The sequence below is a fragment of the Vulpes lagopus genome, chromosome X (genome assembly GCF_018345385.1).
Source record: "Vulpes lagopus strain Blue_001 chromosome X, ASM1834538v1, whole genome shotgun sequence".
Classification (NCBI taxonomy): Eukaryota; Metazoa; Chordata; class Mammalia; order Carnivora; family Canidae; genus Vulpes; species Vulpes lagopus.
The window spans coordinates 33,566,099-33,581,517 of record NC_054848.1 but is presented as its reverse complement, the minus strand read 5'-3'; the positions used below and the strand labels follow the sequence as shown (position 1 = coordinate 33,581,517).

The 15,419-nt window shown below is 45.8% G+C and overlaps 1 protein-coding gene across 1 annotated transcript in view; it reads right to left on the bottom strand.

Annotated features, from left to right (window-relative positions):
- Nucleotides 1-15,419, bottom strand: part of TSPAN7 (tetraspanin 7) — a 128,251-nt gene that overhangs the window by 21,639 nt on the left and 91,193 nt on the right. Inside the window, exon 2 of the mRNA XM_041741616.1 lies at nt 1,868-2,056. Coding sequence (XP_041597550.1) covers nt 1,868-2,056 — 189 coding nt within the window. The remainder of the gene's footprint in view (nt 1-1,867; nt 2,057-15,419) is intronic.

The window sequence follows — 15,419 nt, the reverse complement described above, 5'->3', positions numbered from 1 at the left end:
GAAGGAGACGTCTAGGGGTTCTAACCCTAGTTCTCCACACACTAGTCATGTGAAGCTGGGCAGGTTATGCACCCAGTACAGCATCTAGCACATAAAAGGAACTGATGGGTTTTTAAAATACCAAAGACAAAAACTAAACAAAACCCCTAGTAATTCTCCCCAAAGGCTCACCTGCTAGTGAGCTCCCAAGTGTTAGGGGGAGATGGCAGAGTGGTCTGAAACCAGCTTCAGCAGAGCCACAGAGAACTGTTCCAGTGTTGTAGCCCCTCTGCCATCCCCCTTTAGGTGGAGCATTTGGGCTGGAAGAAACCTTGCTGAGTTAGTCCAATGCTATTCTTTCATAAATGGGGACAGTGGCCCAAAGAGGTTACATCCCTGCCGCTAAAGACCTAAGCCAGGCCTCCTCCCTTCTTGTTTGGACACAGGGATTCTTAGCCATCTTTCTTTTCTATGCCTCTGAAGTAAATTCTCCCCTTGCCACTCAGTGAACTAAACGGGAGGTTCTCAACCCCTGCTGTACAATCGAATCCCGTAGAGAGCCTTTGGAGAGTGTGATGCCAGGGCCCTGCAGCCACGGATTCTGGTTCAGCCGGCTGGAGGTGGGACCCTGGCAAAGGAGTTTTTAAAAAGCTGCCCAGGTGATTTAAGCAGGCATGCAGAGTTGAGGACTAGACCAAAAGAAATCCTAAGTCTTGTAAGAAGTCCTGGAAGGGCAGACTCCAGGTGCTGGCATCGAGTGGCAGGTGACAGCAGCAGAAATGCCTCCATGTGTCTTCACTATGGCTTTTCCATCAACCCAGAAGAATCAGTGCTGGCTAGAGCATTGACCTCCTGCATGGTCTGCAGGACAGAAGTGGCCAGATCAAACACTCCCTCCATGAAGTTGTCAAGAGACTCATCAGTGCCACTTTGGAAGGTGGTTCCTTTGGAGTGAGTCACCTGCACACTTGTATCAGTCACTCGAGGGGAGTAAATGTCACCCTAACCTAGGGCTAAACCAGGAAGTAGAGGCAACACAGCACTGAGGGACCCTCCACTCTCCCCTTTCACAAAATGAGGCCTCTGAAAGAAATCTCTTTAAACAGAATGTTCTTTTGAGGAGAGGCCCTTGCTACATCTATAAAATCTTTCAATGTTGATGCTCATTAAAGAAAAGAAGAGCATGAGCAGTGAGTGGACAATTAGGCAACGAGTCTACCAAAAATTAAGAATTGTGGTAACAGCCTTGCAACAGCCTGCCCCTTACCCTTTGGGAAACATCACGCCATGTGTGCTCTATTACAGTAAAGGTGCCAAACACTGGGCCCAGTAGCCACCATTTGGCACTGCATCAACCCTCCCTTGAGTGAGGGAGCTCTGGCTTAGCTCAACTCCCATAGCACTGAGCCAGGGTGTGCAGGTTGAGAGAAGAGTGTGCCCACACAGCCAAGCATGGCCAAGTTCAAGGAGGCAGAAAGTATTTCTCCAGTGGGAACTGGAAGCTGAAAGGCTGCTTATGGTCAGGATGCTGCCTTGCCCACCAAAGCTGTGCATTACATACCTGAAGAGCTTTCTAAGAAAGAATTCAAAACTGGGCCAAGGCATCTTTCCATGAAGATACAGATGGCTTCTTGCAACCACAGGCCACTGCTTTGTCACTACCTACCCCAAGGGACCAGAACTGGATTTTTTGTGCCAGGCTGTGTTTGGGGTTGTTTGGCCCTCTAAAGGATTAAAAGGTGGATTAGGCAAGAGTCTGGACTAAAATTAGAGTCAAGGCATATTGACTTGTGTGGGGCTTTTGGAAGGGCCATGTTGCTTTCATGTGATCTATATTTTTTTTTCAAAAAGTAGTTGAAAGAGCAGTATTGTGTTGTGACAGACTCACCAGTTTCAGCATCCACGGGCTACCACGGCAGGTTGCGAAGCATCCAAATAGGCCAAAGACCACAATGGTGGTGCCAGTTCCAATGAGCACATAGGGAGCATTTGTGGAGTTCTCAGCAATCAGGGAGATGTAGGTGCCCAGAGTAAGTTTGCCCCAGACTCCAACGGCCAGCAGGATCACCCCAGTGATCTGAAAAGAGATGGAGGGGGAGAAGGAACAGTGAAACTGTGAAGGTGAGAATCGATATTGTGATATGGCCTGGATCTGAAGACTCATGTTCCTGTGGGCAAGTGGCACTTGCTGCAGGAGTTCCGAAGCTGCGGGGAGTGGCAGAGGCCAGTCATTCAAGCCATCAGAGGGTAAAGACACTTTGGTTTTGTACAATTAGATCTGGCCCTTATGCAAAACCATATGTGGCTATCATATGGATTGAAAGTCTAGCCGACAACAAGGAACCTTTTTTTTTTAAGCTGTCTTTTTAAAAATGCATGTTAATACAGGTCTGAGAGCCCTCCCAGGCCCAGTCAGAGAGCTGCCGCCCAATGCTGAGCTGGGCATAATGCCAATAAGAATGTCGGCTGTCCTCTTCAATGCCACGTGTGGATACAATACATTTTAAGGATGTTTTGCATGATAGTTTATGGAACAGGATGATTTCCTTTCACTATTATAACAAAAATCTCTACAAAAGCAAAAATTCAAAATATCTTTGAATCCCTATCAATATACTACCTTATTTACAGTGCTTTATTCAATATAAAACAACAGAAGAATCTGAATCACTCCTGGAATTAGCCGTAATGCGATTTGGCAAATCCTGCTGATAGGTCCAAAGGAAATCCCCACAGCATGTCTAAACTTCAGACCCTTGCATCAGTCAGACCCTGACTTTAGGGGATAGACTTGGGGCTACAAGCTATGCCTTGCTCTCCATCCCATGCAGGCTACATGACCCAGTAGCAGACTTTGTTTCTCTACTTCCCTGGCTGGTCCCTCTTTCAGTTTGCCAATAGCTTAGCAACTCATTCAAATGGACATCCCTCTAACTGCCACCTCTTCTGACATCTCATGAGTCTTGAAAGAAGCCTGGATGTCCAAGGGAGCCCTTCTGCAGCTCTGCCCCACCCTATGGCCCTATCCCAGATGCCTCAGCTTCCTGTTCAGCCTGGCTATCCAAATGAGGAGGCATAATGAGAAATAGAAGCAAAACAAGATGATACACATCAATATTCACCCTTGCCAAGGTCTCCCCTGTCCATCAACACACTGTCCTAAATATGTGCTACAAGAGGAACCAAATGGCAGGTCCAGTTAAGATGCCTGGGCCTCTCTCCTGTATACTCTGAAAAGCCCCACAGTCTGGAGCCACCAAGCTCCACCATCAGACTGTTTCTCTGTGCAGGGTGCTCCACCCATGTGGAGGAAGGGATCAGTGGGAAAAGCAAGAGCTTGTTGATATTCCCCTGACCCCACCCCAGTTACCTCTCTACTCTGTAGGGCCATCTGCGAAAGATACAATTAAAGCTTTACATCAAGGATATCTGGATGGCTCAGTGGTTAAGCATCTGCCTTTGGCTCAGGGTGTGATCCTGGGGTCCTGGGATCGAGTCCCACATAGGGCTCCCCATAGGGAGCCTGCTTCTCCCTCTGCCTATGTCTCTGCCTGTCTCTGTGTCTTATGAATAAACAAATTAAAAAAAAAAAAAGCTTTACATCAGAAAAAGATTGAGGGACCAGTGCTAGTTTCATAAGGGGAAGGTGAATGAATGTGATACAATCTTGAGGAGATAGCATTTGACCCTAATATTTGGGAGAAGGTGGCCCAGTGGAGGTCGGCCTGCCTTTGAAAAGTTCCTATGGCGGTTGGCCTCAGTGAGTTAAGAAAACCAAGACCTGGATGCGGCCAAGAGTTTCAAGTCCTCTGCTGCCACCATGTGGCTGCTCAAGAAAACTAGCTCCCTTGAACAGCCTCTCTTGCCATATGGAAGCATAAAATGGAAACATAACATGCCTTTCATCCACCAGAAGCAAAATAGAAGATTCAACTCTCCACTCATTAGGGGTAGGAACGCAGTGAACACTGGGGAGGAAGGAGAGTGCCTGCGCTATCTTTTATGACTCAATGCGTAGCATGGTGCCAGGCACAGAAGAAACATTAAATGGGCACCAATGAACATACATTTCACTTCTCTGGGTCTTGGAACCTCTACCTCATTAAAAGAGTCCTTCAAATGTCATATACTTAAAAAACTTCTTCATTGGGTGGATGTTGTGAGGGGCCCTAAAATGGAACCAAAGAAAAACCTCTTCCCCTACTTCCCACTTCTACCATTATCTGCCTAATGCTATAATGTCACAAGGTCAACGTACTGAACAAAACCAAGAATTCAATTAAGCCAAGCACTGTTTAGGCTGAATATACATCTCATCTACAGACTTGCTCTTTCAGGTGACTGACTCCCCTGTCCCCTGCCTTGCTTGCCCAGAGACTCAGTAACACTTAGGACATACACTGAGTAGCTGTATTGCACACACTGATGCCAGTTGTCATTGGGATGCAGTGGCTTTAGTAACCCAAGATAAGAGTCTGACGGCTTAGGTTTCTGTGACCAGTCATTTCATAAAGTTCACTTACCACCATAACAAATATTATGTGCAGTACGTTCAAAGTTAACACACATCCAGATTTTAAGGCTAATGTGTATTCACATTTTGATTCCCATTTCCTCCTTTCAAAAAGTCGTTTCTCCGAACACCACCATTGCTTTGCATAGCACAGCCCTCTCATGCAAAGCACAAAACCTGTAACATCCACTTTTTAAAATGTTCATAAAATGTAAATGACACTAAAATTAGAATACTATTTTTGCAGACCTTAAAGGTGCCTCTTAAAGCCTCTTAAAGCTTGCCAGCAGAAGCAAAGAAACACAACACTGTGGATACCACATTGCATGGGAGAAAAGCCATCCAGGATCTTGGTCTTGACCAAGCCAAGTCAGCCTCTAAGGAACTCTTTCTCCTAATGATGTGAAAACTGGACCCCATCTAGAACCTATCTGCTGGGAATCTAAGAACAGCCCAGAGAGAAAAGGCCTTCTCCAATGCTGCTCTTCTCACATTCAGAGATCCCTGATGGACCAACTCTGCATTTGGAAGCCTGAACCCCACATATACAAGGCATTTTGCACACATTGAACCTACCTCTGCAGCCTCATCTCTCTCCCCCTCTTTATGCACTCTATGTAGTTCCAGTAAAACCAGGCTGTTCTCTGTATTTCCTGTGCTATCTTACTTCTCAGCCTTTGTTCACGACGATCCCAGCTACACTTCTTCCCCTTCCTATCACTACCTGTCTATATCCTAAACTCGTACGGCATACCATACCCACTCCTCACAGCCTCCTTACACAGAACTTACTCTGTAGTATGCCCCTGTCATGCAGCGCCCTGTCCCCATCCCATGCACCTCCAGGACTGCAACCCCCTTGAGGGCAGGAGCTGTGCATCATGCACATGGTCAATGTCCAGTACACGTCTGCTGAGTGAAATGAATAAACACCTGATTGTAGATGTGAGAAGGAGAAAGAATTTTCTTATTAGCTATCTATCTGCTATACTCCCTGAATCTCTGTGAGGAACCTGCCAATCCAAGCAGGCACTGTAGTCTGGGGAAATCACGATGCTAAGGACAAAGACAAAGAACTGATCGGGACAAGGGAAAGGAGGTTGGGCTGCAGTGCGCCCTACGGTGATAGAAACCACAGTGGGTGGTGGTAGTGGTGGTGGACTTGGGGCAAGTACTGGATGGAACTGCCAGGCAGTTGAAGGAAAAAAAAAACCCACGAGCTAAGGGCTGAAATCCATAAAACAAGCTCATGCTTTCTCTCATTTTGTCTACTATAATAACACTTTTCAGCAAAGGTAAGAAACATACAAAGATCAGCCAAAGTCAAAAGTCATTGTTAGGGCAGCCCGGGTGGCTCAGCGGTTTGGGGCCACCTTCAGCTTAGGGCAAATAAATAAATAAAATCTTTTTTAAAAAAAGTCATTGTTATCTGTGTGATTTTCTTCTTGGTTCCTTCCAACACGCATGTGCACACACATGCTCACCCCTATGTGTACCTTTACAAGCACCCACAGGGTGACAAGCAAGGTACGGGTCCCTTTGACACATCTCTTCTGCTTTTGGTCACAATGAGGAGGCTCAGGGCTCACCAAAGCAATTTTGTGTCTGAGCTCCTCAGAGCCCTGCAATTTCTAAACCAATTGGTGTGGTCACTGGATTTAGCTTTCTCATGGAAGTTTTGCTTCTTTCCCAGAAGGCTCCATTAACAAGCAGCAAACAGTGTAGCTGAAGACGGGACAAAGCAGAGCTTACAGTTCAGAGCCCACATGAGCGGCCTAGGTAAGGTGCCGCTCTCATGCCAACCACAAGCTGGGAGCGCAGGCCCGCCAGCAGTAGGTAGGCTGAGGCTCAGAGTCTCATCGCATTCCCGGCCGCTCGACATTTTCTGTGTGCTTCCTCTGCAGCTCAGAATACATGGGCAGCAGAGTGCCTCCGGCTACTTCTAATTTGGGCTTGGTGAGGAGGCTGAAAAAGCTATAATGGTAGCATCAGAACAAGTAGATCAGAACTAGAAAATGAGATGGCTCACATTACCTTAAAATCACATTGAAAGGCTCTACAGGTAGGATGGGGGCCAATATACCACGGGGTGTCCAAAATGTCCTGGAAGAGACATCCTGAGGTTTGTTTTCATCCTGAAGTGAATACTGGGGAAGCAGGAGCTGAGATCAGTACTGTCCTTTGCCTCCCTGCCAACCAGGTCAACACAGCTAATGCTGGGAAAGCTCTCTGCCGTCCCTGCAGCATCCTGGTCCTCAGCGAGGAGCCAGAGAGACGGTGCTTCTATCTTTCCCACCTGCCTGTGGGCATTTCACTGGAACCCACTGCCTCCTCTGCACAGAGACCACAGCAGCAGCTCCTCTCATGACCATGAAAGGCTGTCCCAGGTTTGGGTCTGACAGAGCCAAATCCATGTATTCTTTATTTCCTTAATTGCATAAGATATGAAGTATGCACCTGTGTCACCATTGGCATAATGTGTATCTGTTTTTATAGGTGGGGCTGATGAACCCATGTATCATGCAATTAAAGGTAAAAAAAAAGACCATGAAAAGCTGAATTATAGAAATACAAGCTCTCTCGAAGTCACCCCATCCTAAGAAGCAATATGGGATAGAAGGCACAGGAACTAAAACCAGCCTGAAGAAACACACAGAAAAAACTGTAGGCCGAAATCTCAGTCAGACGGCATGGTAGGTGAAGCCACAGATCAATCATCCCAGAGGCTTCCAGGTTCATTCACCCCTGGTGACTCCACGCAGAGGCACTGTGAAAAGTTCTTCCTCAACTCCAATTCTCTAACTCAGAAAAAGCACAGGACACAGAAACTCCATACATATCATAATTAAAATAAGTACAATAATTAAAGTAGTCATGAAAGCATTAAAATACGGGGTCCTCAGCAGTCAGATTTTAAGCAGCAGCCAGCAAACTATGCTTTCTGCCCACTCTTACTTGAAGTGTGATGCTGAGGAGACTGCAGGGCAGGGTGCTTTGCCCAGTGCTCTGACCTGATTTTGTACACAGGGATAATAAGGCAACCAGAAAGGCAGACAAACCAGCAAGCCTCCACCACGTTGCGGTTTTCTCTTTTAACTTGAAGAAGTAAGTGTGAATCTGTTACATTTACAACTTAAGATCTTATTACAATTTTTTTGTGAAAATACTGCACTGGACTAAGAGGCAGAATTTATTGGGGTTTTCTAGTAATCCTGAGAACCGACTCCAGATGAGGAGCAGGAGGGGAGCCAGTATTTTTAAAAGGTAGGTGAAGGGAAGAGCTCTGGGCTGGGAGTTAGAATCCTAGGGCTTCAGTTGCAGTTTATCACAAATTAGCTGTGTGACTCTGGGCAGATCACCTAACCCTTCTGGGCCTCTTTTCCCTCTTCTGTAAGATCAGCAGGTGGAAAACACTGATTTCCAGTGCCTCCCTCCAGCTCTAACATTCTGATACACCAAATCAGAATCTCCAACTTGACATGCTTATTCACTCTGAAATCTATTTAGGGATGTGCCCACTGGGAAAATAAGCACTAGAGAGTTTACTAGGTCCTTCCTGTGACTGACAAACTGTCAGCAGTGGGAGTAGGAAAGTCAGCTCGGCTCTGGACTCACTGCCCACTGTTCTGCCAGCTTCCTGAGGTGACAACTGGCTGCTGGGAAAGAGAAGGAAAGAAATGCCCAGGGGGTCAGGCATTGCAGTTTTACACAGATGCTCAAAAATTCATTAGGTCACTAGCTTAACAACAAGCTTTACTTCTTATACGAAGATGACATGTCATCTTAAGAGCAATAAGACATATGCTTTGAGCTGCTTCTTTCTAGGAGACTATGTTAGCCAACCCAACCTTTTTGCTCTCTTGCTTTTGTGGCTATGGAAGAGAGCACATGTTATAGGACAGGGAGATTAGCGTGATCATTAAAAGGGGACATGGAAATTGAGAAGAGGGAGAGAATTGATATGATCTTTTTTTTTTTTTTAAACACAGATTGTCTAAAACTGAGTTTGAGGGCACCTGGGTGGCTCAGGGGTTGAGTGTCTACTTTTGGCTCAGGTCATGATCCCAAGGTCCTGGGATCAAGTCCTGCATTGGGCTCCCCGTGGGGAGCCTGCTTCTCCTTCTGCCTGCATTTCTGCCTCTGTGTGTCTCATGAATAGAAAGATAGAATCTTAAAAAAAAAAAAAAAAAAGAAAAGAAAGAAAGAAAGAAACAACTGAGTTTGAGAACCATTAGGAAACCCAGAGACTGTCTGGTCCTGGCCCTGTTTTCTATTGTGTTTCACATGACCAAAGGCACTCAGAAGGGAACATTCAGAAGGTGTTCATGGATTTGAGGCCACAGTTTGGGAATGAGTCAGAGATGCAGGTGAGGGCTGAGGCCGGAAGTGACAGTCAAGGGAAAGAGGTGTCTCAGGAAACAGAAGCAGAGGACGGTGGGAAGGACAGGGCTAAGGCTTGAGGAAGATAGTCACTAGAATGTCGGGGGATGATGCTGGAATTTGGGGAACAGTGAGGAGATGCGGCAGAACCGAGTGGACAAGTCTATGAAGGTGGCTGCCAACAGGAGAAGTAGGAGACACACAAAGAAAGAGACTTGTTTTTCTCCTAAAGACTTACTGGAAACAAAAGGCCAGTGCAGTTGGGCTCCAGGTATGCCAATGGGCAGACAGGGTACTCTTTATTTATATACCCAGTAAAGCCCACTACAACTGTGTTTTACATTTGAATATTATTCATCCCGCAGCCAATTCATAGAATTCAAATTCCAGGAGCTAGGGCATGAGCCCAAAGTGATTTGTCAAAAACTCTAGCTTCTATTTGGATTTTACCAGTGAGCGGCCAGGATCTGATGTGCACACTGTCTAACAGATCATACATAGATGCTTCTGAAAATATGAAAAGGGCTTTGAACAGCACTATGAAAAGCTAAGGAATTCCGGCTCCTGCTGTGGGCTCACCACAGGCCTTTCTTCACATGTGTAGTAGAGCAGCTGACCGTGTCATAGGAAACAGCTCCAGGGATGCTTTAAGTCTATCAAACAACGCTTCCGTCCTCCCAGATGTCTTAAATATGCAACCACCAGCTTGCGCCCATCATGTTGCAGATGTGCCTTCGTTCCTCATCTGTGAAATGACAGGCCTGGCCCCATAACATCTATAGGAGACCTTCCTGTGCTCAAGTTTTTATGTGTTTTTTTGAGTTTCCCAATGGTCCTCAGAGGGGCCAAGATCAAGCCCAACTGTTCCCTAGGATGCAGACCTAGGCGTTCACCAAGGGCCTGTGCTGGCTGGTCTTTGTACTCAGCCTGGGGGAGTCTATCTGGGGAGGGGCTCAAGTGGTGGCTGGTTGGACACTGAATCATCTCTAATGTCCTAAAGGCCCAAGAAGCAGTAGAAATTGATCAATATGTTGGCAGTACTTCCTGAATCAAAAACTGGGTCTGAACATGGTGGAGACATTGGAAATAGACCTCTCACAGAAAGTCAGAGCTACACAGCTGCTCAAATCATAATCAAGACCACTTTACACAAATAGCCTTTCACTACTTGAATTACTAAATGCCTTCAAACGAGCCCAATCGGTTCTACCTTCTACTTAATTCCATTATTCAACAAAGGGTCGCAGGAAATTTCCAAATATGTTATTAGGGACTCTGCATATCCTACTAGGAAATGAGAAAGAATGGGCAGCCTTGAATTGGTTTTGCATTTCCTGTATATCACCCTAAAAGATTCTGGACTTTGGGTCTCCTCCCTCTTAAAGAAAGGCCCCCAGAAGCAAAAGAGAATTTCAACCTGTGTTTATTAGGACATTGAAAAATGTCCCATTATAACCAGGAGAAAATTTTAAGGGCAGCTTATTCTGAGTTTCTCAGCATTACTTTTCATCTAAGTATTGCTGAGTTCTTGAGAAGGTTCAAAATAGGACTTAGGTTTTTGATTTACACCAACAGGGAGTGTTGTTATAACTTTAAGCCTCTAAGAGCATGTAAAAGAAAGAAGTGAACAAACCAGAGGTTAAGACTGTTGGGCCATAGTTCACACTTCTGGTTTCTCTGATGACCCAGATATATAAATAGATGGCGTAAAGGTGAATGCCTACTAAGAATTGGGGCAGCAAAGCCACTTATGGGGAGATTTGGGTACTTAGAAATCAGGACCAGCTGTAGTGGCTACAGTGACAGGAGCTTAATGTCTGGGGGATTCCCTCTATGCGACATGTCTTCCATGGAACCCCCAAGTTGATTTCACTCATATTTTTAAGATCTGTTGGCCCGGCTGACACACATACAGAGTTTGGTGAGTGCCAGGAGCACCAACAAACAGCCTTATCACTGTCGTCAGCAGGTGGCCAAGCAACTGAAGGAAGTGCCGTGGGGAGAAACCACTTCCTTGGCTTCCCCTCCTCAGGTGACCTAGGAGTGGACCAGTGCTGTGAAAAGATGTATCAGATTCCACACTAATAAGAAGAGCTATTTTAAAAGGAGATCGTGTCAGGGTAAGCTTATAAACAAGAGCTACGACCGTATTATTAATGCCCGTTGACAGAAGGTTTCTGCTGACTGCACGTTTATCCTGCCCTGCATTGTTAATTGTGAGCATATCAAGATTTGAAGAGTCTTGTGGGAGGAAAGAAGGTCCTTTATCTCCTCCGTATCCACCAAAGCCTCACCCGCATCCTGTGCCCGATCTTCCAAGACAACAGGTCATTCAGAAATTCCATCCTGAAGCGCATTTAATAGAATCACTGCTTGTCTGGGTATGATTCTCAATTTTCAATTTGAAAGCCACTCACTGTGCCCATGATGAGCACAGGGTGGGAGCTCAATAATGCACAGTGAATCTTACTGGCAATCTCTCGTCTTCAAATTCAGCTCCCTTCCAGTAGCCATGTTCTTGGGGGCTACAGGATAGGAATGAATGTGGATAAACTAGTCCTACCAGTGATTCCATACATGTGAATGAAATGCCAATCTGTGACTGAATAGCACATGTCTCCCATGATTATGTTGTTGAACAGATTTAGCTTTCCAGGGGTTCCATTATTTGCAAAAGGGAAAACTTTCTTTGTATCATTTCTATATACAATCATCTTCAAAATACCAAAAACAAGCCCATCATCCTCCATGTATACTTATACCTCATACAAACATGCATAAACAGGATGAGATTAGAACATAGTGAGGTGATCCCTGAAGGCCTGTGCTCGACCTGGCTATGTGTTGATGGGGGATGAAGGAGTAGGATGTTTAGGGGAGCTCATGTCTCTTTTCAGATGAACTTGGCATTGATTAGGGCCAAAAAGAGGGCCTATAATTAGATGAGTAAAACAACCTGTGGAGGAAACACACAAGCAGCACTGAATAACCAGATTCTTACACAAATAGTAAGGTGGTCTTCTTTCAGTGATCCTAAATTTATCCTAAGATCATTTACAGGGGGGAAAAAACCCCTCACTTCTATTAGCGATTTTTTAAAAAAGATTTTATTTATTTATTCATGAGAGACAGAGAGAAAGGCAGAGACACAGGCAGAGAGAAAAGCAGGCTCCATGCAGGGAGGCCTATGCGGGACTCAATCCTGGGACCCCAGGATCACGCCCTGGGCCGAAGGCAGATGCCCAACTGCTGAGCCACCCAGGCTTCCCTTCTATTAGTGATTTAATTAACTTTCCTTTCAATATTCAAATATCCACATCACACACATATGTGATACCGCCACCAAATAAAAACACAGGGACAATTCGGATGTCTAATATGGACAGGGTATTGCAGGAAAAAAAATTAACTTTAAGTAATAGCACATGTTCTTGGCCAAAAAATAAATGTTATTTCAGAAAAGCACAGAGGTAGTACTTCACCATCTCGACCACTACCACTTGGGCCAAGCCATCATCTGTGGCCTCTCTCCCTGCCTCTACCTTTACCCCCATGCTCTGTTCTTAACCCTGCAGCCAGGACGATCTCATTTAAACCAGAGTCCAATAATATTACTCATTGGCTCAAAAACCCTTCTACACATCCCACCTCACAGCGCAGGAGCCAGCGTTCTCAACCCTGGCCTGCAAGGCCCCACTTGCCCTGAACTCTACCACCCAGTTCCTCCCATGTGACCTCCAGTGACTCCCTCCTTGGTTACTGGGCTCCAGCCCTCATGGGCCTTTTGGCTGCGCCCCAAGTGCTCCCTGCCTGGTTCCTGCCCCAGGGACTTTGCAATTGCTCTTTCCTCTGCCTGGACTTCAGAGACCCCTCGTTTTTTCAAGTCTCTGCTCCTCAACGAGCCCTTCCCTCATGACCCCATTTCCAACTAGAACCCTGCCCCTCCAGCATTCCTTATTCCCTTTCACAGCCTGTTTTTCTCAACTGCACTTACCATCTGCAAACACTATTTGATTTACTTGTCTCGTCTATCTCCCCAAGTGAATTTCAAGCTCCATGAGGTCAGGGGATTTTGCCTATTGTATTGATGTATCCTCAAAGCCAAGACAAATTCCTGCCCATAGTAAGTGCTCAGTAAATATTTGTTAAGTGATGGGATACAAGAGGACAGGCTGGTAGGTAAGTGGGAGCGTTGGAGGCCAGGAGATCTACTATGGTCATGGGCACTGCACTAGGAAGCCAAACAATGGACTTGACTCTCCTAAGGCCAGGCAGTTGCACTCATAAAAACCTCTTCTCTGGCCAATTTGCTTCTAATTGGTTCAGCACATTGGTTCATAAATGTCTGCTTTTGACCACAAGGGGGACTAAATGAGAAAGCGCGGGAACAGGCTAGGTCTAATCCACTAATGGAAATGTAATGCGAAGCTCGAACATCCTATAACTCCATGAGGTCCATAATTAATGGTTAGGAGTCAAGAGAATGAGCAGTGCTTATACCAGCAAGCTTTCTGTCTTGAAACATGTACAACAGTGTGGGGTAGGGGTGGGGAAGTCTGGAGGCGGTGCTTACTGTGTGCTAGGCACTATGCTAAGTGCTTTAATGCTTTGTCTAGCTCAATCTCCTAATAATCCTATAAAACCTGCCTGAGGTCATCACCACTAAGCGGCAGAATAGGCACTCAAAGCCCTGGCCCTCAATCACTGCCTTTCCTTAATGTCCTCCCAGGTAGCCTGCCCTAGAGAAGGTTCTTTTTCCCTAACCCTCTGCCCCTGCTTCCTCTGTTAAGAGAAACCCAGAAGCCAGCATCATCCATCCTGGAAATTATGCCAGGTTGATTCTCAACTCTGAGAATTTGGCTGCCACAATTAAAAATAAATAAATAAAACCCCAGGGCGTGGTGCTGATTTATTTAAAAACGCTGTCCACATTTGGGGAATAGAAATAATAGTGAAAGGGAATATAAAGGAAGGGAAAAGAAATGTTGGGAAATATCAGGAAGGGAGACAGAACATAAAGACTCCTAACTCTGGGAAACAAACTAGGGGTGGTGGAAGGGGAGGAGGGCGGGTGTTGGAGGGGAATGGGTGACGGGCACTGAGGCAGACACTTGACGGGATGAGCACTGGGTGTTTTTCTGTATGTTGGTAAATTGAACACCAATAAAAATTAAAAAATAAAAATAAAAATAAAAATAAAATAAAAACGCTGTCCAGTATTTCTCCCCTTCCAAGCAGGAAAACCTAGAGAAATGGAAATATGTCCTGTTCTGAGCTATAGCTCGATACTTTAAATGAACCAGGATGGGGAATAAATATCCTGATGTACATGCGGGGATGAGCCAGAAATGTTAAGTATCACAAACATCACACCCAAGTTGACATGAGGACCAATCTGAAGCATCAGTACAGCTTGGCATGCACACCGAAAACTAGCACATTCTGGGAAAAGCTTAGGAAACTAAAGTACTCCAGGTCTCAACCTGAGAAAACAGTTAAGTGTGTAGCTGAAATACATATGAGGGGAATCCACTCTGTAGCTGGGATGGTTGGAGCAGCTCTGACCCAAAGTGATGGGCTGAGTTGCCAGCTAAGGTGGTGGCAACATGATCTGCCTGCCCCACAGCCTGGCAGGGGAATGTGACCCGTCCATCACAAACTAAGAGCATAGTCCACGCCTGTGATAAGTGGTATTTATTGAGTGGTACTGTGCTCCTTACATGCCTCATCACATTTATCCTTCATTTCTGTTCTGCAGATGAAAAATACACCTTTAAAAACTGAGGCTTTTGTAGGGCACCTGGGTGGCTCAGTCAGTTAAGCATCTGACTCTTGATTTCGGCTCAGATCTTGATCTCAGGGTCATGAGGTAGAGCCTTGTGTTGGGCTCCCCACTAGGCGAGGAGTCTGCTTGAGATTCTCTCTCTCCCTCTCCTTCTGCCTGTTTCTCCCCTCCATCCCCTCCCTATCAAATTAATTAATTAATTAAAAAATTAAAACTGAGTCTTTGAAAGGCTTAGCAATTTGCTCGAAGTCACAAAGCTAATAAGGGGTACCGTCCAGAGTTAAATTCACTTCTGTCCAACTCTAAGGCAGCTCTCCCCCACCCTACCATGACTCTGCATTCTGCAGCAGTGTGAGTGATATGGGCCAGCTCCCAGGGCCTGAGGTCCAGGAAAGGCAGTGATGTAGCAGGAAGTCCAGCTTTCTCTACACTGTCTAGGTAACTCTTTAGGATGGGTTTTGAGGAAACCAGCGTTCTGAACCAATTTCCACAAGTTTCTTGGGCAGTTTCTAGTTGTCAACATGTAGGAAACATGGGGAAGGGCAAGGGCATGAATGGATGGACTCTACAGCCTGACCCTGTGAGCACCAGTCTTCTCACATCTCCTTTGCTGGCACATGCCTCCCGTCTCCACGACCGGGCATGTGCCCACTTATGAATGGCGTTGTGTTCCAGAGGATTATTTATACATTACTTGTTTGGAACTCTGAATGCATTTTCTTTTGGAAGCAGTGTTATATGTGGTGCCTGTGTTTCTAGGTC